Source organism: Salmo trutta, unplaced genomic scaffold (assembly GCF_901001165.1).
Source record: "Salmo trutta unplaced genomic scaffold, fSalTru1.1, whole genome shotgun sequence".
Classification (NCBI taxonomy): Eukaryota; Metazoa; Chordata; class Actinopteri; order Salmoniformes; family Salmonidae; genus Salmo; species Salmo trutta.
Genome location: NW_021822222.1, coordinates 482,181 through 490,898, shown reverse-complemented (window position 1 = coordinate 490,898; position 8,718 = coordinate 482,181). Strand labels below are relative to the sequence as shown.

Below are 8,718 nucleotides of genomic sequence, written 5' to 3'. Positions count from 1 at the left end.
CTCTCAGGGGAACGCAGCTGATGAACGGCACCTCCATGTCGTCCCCTAACGCCTGTGGAGGGATCGCCCTGGTGCTGTCAGGTGGGTGGAGGGGTGGAGGGATCTCCCTGGTGCTGTCAGGTGGGTGGTGGGGTGGAGGGATCTCCCTGGTGCTGTCAGGTGGGTGGAGGGGTGGAGGGATCTCCCTGGTGCTGTCAGGTGGGTGGAGGGGTGGAGGGATCGCCCTGGTGCTGTCAGGTGGGTGGAGGGGTGGAGGGATCTCCCTGGTGCTGTCAGGTGGGTGGAGGGGGTGGAGGGATCGCCCTGGTGCTGTCAGGTGGGTGGAGGGGTGGAGGGATCGCCCTGGTGCTGTCAGGTGGGTGGAGGGGTGGAGGGATCTCCCTGGTGCTGTCAGGTGGGTGGAGGGGTGGAGGGATCTCCCTGGTGCTGTCAGGTGGGTGGAGGGGGTGGAGGGATCTCCCTGGTGCTGTCAGGTGGGTGGGAGGGGTGGAGGGATCTCCCTGGTGCTGTCAGGTGGGTGGGAGGGGGTGGAGGGATCTCCCTGGTGCTGTCAGGTGGGTGGAGGGGAGGGATGGAGGGATCTCCCTGGTGCTGTCAGGTGGGTGGAGGGGAGGGGTGGAGGGATCTCCCTGGTGCTGTCAGGTGGGTGGAGGGGAGGGATGGAGGGATCTCCCTGGTGCTGTCAGGTGGGTGGTGGGGTGGAGGGATCTCCCTGGTGCTGTCAGGTGGGTGGAGGGGTGGAGGGATCTCCCTGGTGCTGTCAGGTGGGTGGAGGGGTGGAGGGATCGCCCTGGTGCTGTCAGGTGGGTGGAGGGGTGGAGGGATCGCCCTGGTGCTGTCAGGTGGGTGGAGGGGTGGAGGGATCTCCCTGGTGCTGTCAGGTGGGTGGAGGGGGTGGAGGGATCGCCCTGGTGCTGTCAGGTGGGTGGAGGGGTGGAGGGATCGCCCTGGTGCTGTCAGGTGGGTGGAGGGGTGGAGGGATCTCCCTGGTGCTGTCAGGTGGGTGGAGGGGTGGAGGGATCTCCCTGGTGCTGTCAGGTGGGTGGAGGGGGTGGAGGGATCTCCCTGGTGCTGTCAGGTGGGTGGGAGGGGTGGAGGGATCTCCCTGGTGCTGTCAGGTGGGTGGGGGGGGGTGGAGGGATCTCCCTGGTGCTGTCAGGTGGGTGGAGGGGAGGGATGGAGGGATCTCCCTGGTGCTGTCAGGTGGGTGGAGGGGAGGGGTGGAGGGATCTCCCTGGTGCTGTCAGGTGGGTGGAGGGGAGGGATGGAGGGATCTCCCTGGTGCTGTCAGGTGGGTGGAGGGGAGGGGTGGAGGGATCTCCCTGGTGCTGTCAGGTGGGTGGGAGGGGTGGAGGGATCTCCCTGGTGCTGTCAGGTGGGTGGTGGGGTGGAGGGATCTCCCTGGTGCTGTCAGGTGGGTGGGAGGGGTGGAGGGATCTCCCTGGTGCTGTCAGGTGGGTGGGAGGGGGTGGAGGGATCTCCCTGGTGCTGTCAGGTGGGTGGGAGGGGTGGAGGGATCTCCCTGGTGCTGTCAGGTGGGTGGGAGGGGGTGGAGGGATCTCCCTGGTGCTGTCAGGTGGGTGGAGGGGTGGAGGGATCGCCCTGGTGCTGTCAGGTGGGTGGAGGGGTGGAGGGATCTCCCTGGTGCTGTCAGGTGGGTGGAGGGGGTGGAGGGATCGCCCTGGTGCTGTCAGGTGGGTGGAGGGGTGGAGGGATCGCCCTGGTGCTGTCAGGTGGGTGGAGGGGTGGAGGGATCTCCCTGGTGCTGTCAGGTGGGTGGAGGGGTGGAGGGATCTCCCTGGTGCTGTCAGGTGGGTGGAGGGGGTGGAGGGATCTCCCTGGTGCTGTCAGGTGGGTGGGAGGGGTGGAGGGATCTCCCTGGTGCTGTCAGGTGGGTGGGAGGGGGTGGAGGGATCTCCCTGGTGCTGTCAGGTGGGTGGAGGGGAGGGATGGAGGGATCTCCCTGGTGCTGTCAGGTGGGTGGAGGGGAGGGGTGGAGGGATCTCCCTGGTGCTGTCAGGTGGGTGGAGGGGAGGGATGGAGGGATCTCCCTGGTGCTGTCAGGTGGGTGGAGGGGAGGGGTGGAGGGATCTCCCTGGTGCTGTCAGGTGGGTGGGAGGGGTGGAGGGATCTCCCTGGTGCTGTCAGGTGGGTGGTGGGGTGGAGGGATCTCCCTGGTGCTGTCAGGTGGGTGGGAGGGGTGGAGGGATCTCCCTGGTGCTGTCAGGTGGGTGGGAGGGGGTGGAGGGATCTCCCTGGTGCTGTCAGGTGGGTGGAGGGGAGGGATGGAGGGATCTCCCTGGTGCTGTCAGGTGGGTGGAGGGGAGGGGTGGAGGGATCTCCCTGGTGCTGTCAGGTGGGTGGGAGGGGTGGAGGGATCTCCCTGGTGCTGTCAGGTGGGTGGGGGGGGGTGGAGGGATCTCCCTGGTGCTGTCAGGTGGGTGGAGGGGAGGGATGGAGGGATCTCCCTGGTGCTGTCAGGTGGGTGGAGGGGAGGGGTGGAGGGATCTCCCTGGTGCTGTCAGGTGGGTGGGAGGGGTGGAGGGATCTCCCTGGTGCTGTCAGGTGGGTGGGAGGGGTGGAGGGATCTCCCTGGTGCTGTCAGGTGGGTGGGAGGGGTGGAGGGATCTCCCTGGTGCTGTCAGGTGGGAGGGGATGGAGGGATCTCCCTGGTGCTGTCAGGTGGGTGGGAGGGGTGTGTGTGTGTGTGTGTGTTAATGGAGGTGTGTTTTAATGTGTGTGTGTGTGTGTGTGTGTGTGTGTGTGTTAATGGGTGTGTGTGTGTGTGTGTGTTAATGGGTGTGTGTTTTAATGTGTGTGTGTGTGTGTGTGTGTGTGTGTGTGTGTGCTGCAGGTCTGAAGCAGAACGGTATCCGTCCGTCGGTGCCTGCGGTGAGGAGAGCTCTGGAGAACACCGCTCTGAAGGTCGACGCCATCGAGGTCTTCGCACAGGGATACGGAATCATACAGGCAAGACTCCTCCTCTTCTGAGTTGGACAGGAAGTTCTATATGTTCAGTAGAACTAGTGTCTATAGTGGAGAACTGGTGTCTACTGTATAGTGGAGAACTGGTGTCTACTGTATAGTGGAGAACGGGTGTCTACTGTATAGTGGAGAACTGGTGTCTACTGTATAGTGGAGAACTGGTGTCTACTGTATAGTGGGGAATTGGGGTCTACTGTATAGTGGGGAACTGGGGTCTGCTGTATAGTGGAGAACTGGGGTCTACTGTATAGTGGGGAACTGGTGTCTGCTGTATAGTGGAGAACTGGTGTCTACTGTATAGTGGAGAACTGGTGTCTACTGTATAGTGGGGAACTGGTGTCTACTGTATAGTGGGGAACTGGGGTCTGCTGTATAGTGGAGAACTGGTGTCTACTGTATAGTGGAGAACTGGTGTCTACTGTATAGTGGAGAACTGGTGTCTACTGTATAGTGGGGAACTGGTGTCTACTGTATAGTGGGGAACTGGTGTCTACTGTATAGTGGAGAACTGGTGTCGACTGTATATTGGAGAACTGGTGTCTACTGTATAGTGGCGAACTGGTGTCTACTGTATAGTGGCGAACTGGTGTCTACTGTATAGTGGCGAACTGGTGTCTACTGTATAGTGGGGAATTGGGGTCTACTGTATAGTGGGGAACTGGGGTCTACTGTATAGTGGGGAACTGGTGTCTACTGTATAGTGGGGAACTGGTGTCTACTGTATAGTGGGGAACTGGTGTCTACTGTATAGTGGGGAACTGGTGTCTACTGTATAGTGGAGAACTGGTGTCTACTGTATAGTGGAGAACTGGTGTCTACTGTATAGTGGGGAACTGGTGTCTGCTGTATAGTGGAGAACTGGTGTCTACTGTATAGTGGGGAACTGGTGTCTACTGTATAGTGGAGAACTGGTGTCTACTGTATAGTGGGGAACTGGTGTCTACTGTATAGTGGAGAACTGGTGTCTACTGTATAGTGGAGAACTGGTGTCTACTGTATAGTGGAATTGAACTGGTTTCGCTGCGTTTTTTACAGGTGGACCGAGCTGTAGACTACCTGACCCAGCATGCCTCTCTCCCCACCTCTAACCTGGGCTTCACTGTTACCGTGGGAACGCAGCGGGGCATCTACCTCCGAGACCCCACCCAGGTCCTGACCCCCTCTGACCACGGGGTCGGCATCGAACCCGTTTTCCCCGAAAATACCGGTATTACACACACACACACACACACACACACACACACACACACACACACACACACACACACACACTGCATGATTGGTGATTGGTCTGTCTTCTTTAGTTTCCTCTAATGATTGGTCCATTCTACTTCCTGTTTGACAGAGAACACGGAACGTATTTCTCTGCAACTGCACCTGGCCCTGACATGCTCCGCCCCCTGGGTGCAGTGCCCCTCCCACCTGGAGCTGATGAACCAGTGTCGTCACGTCAACGTCAGAGTCGATCCCCTGGGGCTCCGAGAGGGACTGCATTATACTGAGGTACGGGGAGGAGAGAGAGAGGGACTGCATTATACTGAGGTACGGAGAGAGAGAGAGAGAGAGAGGGACTGCATTATACTGAGGTACGGAGAGAGAGAGAGAGAGAGAGGGACTGCATTATACTGAGGTACTGAGGTACGGAGAGAGAGAGAGAGAGAGAGAGGGACTGCATTATACTGAGGTACGGAGAGGAGAGAGAGGGACTGCATTATACTGAGGTATGGAGAGGAGAGAGAGGGACTGCATTATACTGAGGTACGGAGAGGAGAGAGAGGGACTGCATTATACTGAGGTACGGAGAGGAGAGGGACTGCATTATACTGAGGTACGGAGAGGAGAGAGAGAGGGAGGGACTGCATTATACTGAGGTACGGAGAGGAGAGAGAGAGGGACTGCATTATACTGAGGAGAGGAGAGAGGGAGGGACTGCATTATACTGAGGTACGGAGAGGAGAGAAGGACTGCATTATACTGAGGTACGGAGAGGGACTGCATTATACTGAGGTACGGAGAGGAGAGAGAGAGAGGGACTGCATTATACTGAGGTACGGAGAGGAGAGAGGGACTGCATTATACTGAGGTACGGAGAGGAGAGAGGGACTGCATTATACTGAGGTACGGAGAGGAGAGAGAGAGACTGCATTATACTGAGGTACGGAGAGGGAGAGAGAGAGAGAGGGACTGCATTATACTGAGGTACGGAGAGGGAGAGAGAGAGAGAGAGGGACTGCATTATACTGAGGTACGGAGAGGAGAGAGAGAGACTGCATTAAACTGAGGTACGGAGAGGAGAGAGAGAGAGGGACTGCATTATACTGAGGTACGGAGAGGAGAGAGAGAGGGACTGCATTATACTGAGGTACGGAGAGGAGGGAGAGGGACTGCATTATACTGAGGTACGGAGAGGAGAGAGAGGGACTGCATTATACTGAGGTACGGAGAGGAGAGAGGGACTGCATTATACTGAGGTACGGAGAGGAGAGGAGAGAGGGACTGCATTATACTGAGGTACGGAGAGGAGAGAGAGAGAGGGACTGCATTATACTGAGGTACGGAGAGGAGGGAGAGGGACTGCATTATACTGAGGTACGGAGAGGAGAGAGGGAGGGACTGCATTATACTGAGGTACGGAGAGGAGAGAGGGAGAGAGAGGGACTGCATTATACTGAGGTATGGAGAGGAGAGAGAGAGAGGGACTGCACTATACTGAGGTACGGAGAGAGAGAGAGAGGGACTGCATTATACTGAGGTACGGAGAGGAGAGAGAGAGACTGCATTATACTGAGGTACGGAGAGGAGAGAGAGGGACTGCATTATACTGAGGTACGGAGAGGAGAGAGGGAGGGACTGCATTATACTGAGGTACGGAGAGGAGAGAGGGAGAGAGAGGGACTGCATTATACTGAGGTACGGAGAGAGAGAGAGGGAGGGACTGCATTATACTGAGGTACGGAGAGAGGAGAGAGGGAGGGACTGCATTATACTGAGGTACGGAGAGGAAAGAGGGAGGGACTGCATTATACTGAGGTACGGAGAGGAGAGAGAGGGACTGCATTATACTGAGGTACGGAGAGGGAGAGGGACTGCATTATACTGAGGTACGGAGAGGAGAGAGAGAGAGGGACTGCATTATACTGAGGTACGGAGAGGAGAGAGGGACTGCATTATACTGAGGTACGGAGAGGAGAGAGGGACTGCATTATACTGAGGTACGGAGAGGAGAGAGAGAGACTGCATTATACTGAGGTACGGAGAGGGAGAGAGAGAGAGAGGGACTGCATTATACTGAGGTACGGAGAGGGAGAGAGAGAGAGAGAGGGACTGCATTATACTGAGTACGGAGAGGAGAGAGAGAGACTGCATTAAACTGAGGTACGGAGAGGAGAGAGAGAGAGGGACTGCATTATACTGAGGTACGGAGAGGAGAGAGAGAGGGACTGCATTATACTGAGGTACGGAGAGGAGGGAGAGGGACTGCATTATACTGAGGTACGGAGAGGAGAGAGAGGGACTGCATTATACTGAGGTACGGAGAGGAGAGAGGGACTGCATTATACTGAGGTACGGAGAGGAGAGGAGAGAGGGACTGCATTATACTGAGGTACGGAGAGGAGAGAGAGAGAGGGACTGCATTATACTGAGGTACGGAGAGGAGGGAGAGAGACTGCATTATACTGAGGTACGGAGAGGAGAGAGGGAGGGACTGCATTATACTGAGGTACGGAGAGGAGAGAGGGAGAGAGAGGGACTGCATTATACTGAGGTATGGAGAGGAGAGAGAGAGAGGGACTGCACTATACTGAGGTACGGAGAGAGAGAGAGAGGGACTGCATTATACTGAGGTACGGAGAGGAGAGAGAGAGACTGCATTATACTGAGGTACGGAGAGGAGAGAGAGGGACTGCATTATACTGAGGTACGGAGAGGAGAGAGGGAGGGACTGCATTATACTGAGGTACGGAGAGGAGAGAGGGAGAGAGAGGGACTGCATTATACTGAGGTACGGAGAGAGAGAGAGGGAGGGACTGCATTATACTGAGGTACGGAGAGAGGAGAGAGGGAGGGACTGCATTATACTGAGGTACGGAGAGGAAAGAGGGAGGGACTGCATTATACTGAGGTACGGAGAGGAGAGAGAGGGACTGCATTATACTGAGGTACGGAGAGGAGAGAGAGGGACTGCATTATACTGAGGTAGGGAGAGGAGAGGGACTGCATTATACTGAGGTACGGAGAGGAGAGAGAGAGAGAGGGACTGCATTATACTGAGGTACGGAGAGGAGAGAGAGGGACTGCATTATACTGAGGTACGGAGAGGAGAGAGAGAGAGAGAGGGACTGCATTATACTGAGGTACGGAGAGGAGAGAGAGAGACTGCATTATACTGAGGTACGGAGAGGAGAGAGAGGGACTGCATTATACTGAGGTACGGAGAGGAGAGAGGGAGGGACTGCATTATACTGAGGTACGGAGAGGAGAGAGAGGGACTGCATTATACTGAGGTACGGAGAGGAGAGAGAGAGGGACTGCATTATACTGAGGTACGGAGAGGAGAGAGAGAGGGACTGCATTATACTGAGGTACGGAGAGGAGAGAGAGGGACTGCATTATACTGAGGTACGGAGAGGAGGGAGAGAGAGAGGGACTGCATTATACTGAGGTACGGAGAGGAGGGAGAGAGAGAGGGGGACTGCATTATGCTGAGGTACGGAGAGGAGGGAGAGAGAGAGGGGGACTGCATTATGCTGAGGTGAGGAGAGAGAGAGAGGGACTACATTATACTGAGGTACGGAGAGGAGGGAGAGAGAGAGGGGGACTGCATTATACTGAGGTACGGAGAGGAGAGGGACTGCATTATACTGAGGTACGGAGGGAGAGAGAGGGACTGCATTATACTGAGGTACGGAGAGGAGAGAGGGACTGCATTATACTGAGGTACGGAGAGGAGAGAGAGGGACTGCATTATACTGAGGTACGGAGAGGAGGATGAGAGGGACTGCATTGTACTGAGGTACGGAGAGGGAGAGAGAAAGAGGGACTGCATTATACTGAGGTACGGAGAGAGAGAGAGAGGGACTGCATTATACTGAGGTACGGAGAGGAGAGAGAGAGACTGCATTATACTGAGGTACGGAGAGAGAGAGGGACTGCATTATACTGAGGTACGGAGAGGAGAGAGAGAGGGAGGGACTGCATTATACTGAGGTACGGAGAGGAGAGAGAGAGAGAGAGAGAGGGACTGCATTATGCTGAGGTACGGAGAGGAGAGAGAGAGGGACTACATTATACTGAGGTACGGAGAGGAGGGAGAGAGGGACTGCATTATACTGAGGTACGGAGAGGGAGAGAGAAAGAGGGACTGCATTATACTGAGGTACGGAGAGAGAGAGAGAGGGACTGCATTATACTGAGGTACGGAGAGGAGAGAGAGAGACTGCATTATACTGAGGTACGGAGAGGAGAGAGAGAGGGAGGGACTGCATTATACTGAGGTACGGAGAGGGAGAGAGAAAGAGGGACTGCATTATACTGAGGTACGGAGAGGAGAGAGGGGGACTGCATTATACTGAGGTGAGGAGAGAGAGAGGGAGGGACTGCATTATACTGAGGTACGGAGAGGGAGAGAGAAAGAGGGACTGCATTATACTGAGGTACGGAGAGGAGAGAGAGAGGGACTGCATTATACTGAGGTACGGAGAGGAGAGAGAGAGGGACTGCATTATACTGAGG

The 8,718-nt window shown here is 56.1% G+C and overlaps 1 protein-coding gene across 2 annotated transcripts in view; it reads left to right on the top strand.

Annotated features, from left to right (window-relative positions):
* tpp2 (tripeptidyl peptidase 2) overlaps positions 1-8,718 on the top strand; it is a 57,306-nt gene that overhangs the window by 15,936 nt on the left and 32,652 nt on the right. For both annotated transcript variants that reach the window (XM_029743188.1, XM_029743187.1), the window contains exons 10-13: positions 1-81; positions 2,855-2,970; positions 4,021-4,192; positions 4,331-4,488. The exon at positions 1-81 is cut by the window's left edge and continues 168 nt beyond it. In XM_029743188.1, coding sequence (XP_029599048.1) covers positions 1-81; positions 2,855-2,970; positions 4,021-4,192; positions 4,331-4,488 — 527 coding nt within the window. The remainder of the gene's footprint in view (positions 82-2,854; positions 2,971-4,020; positions 4,193-4,330; positions 4,489-8,718) is intronic.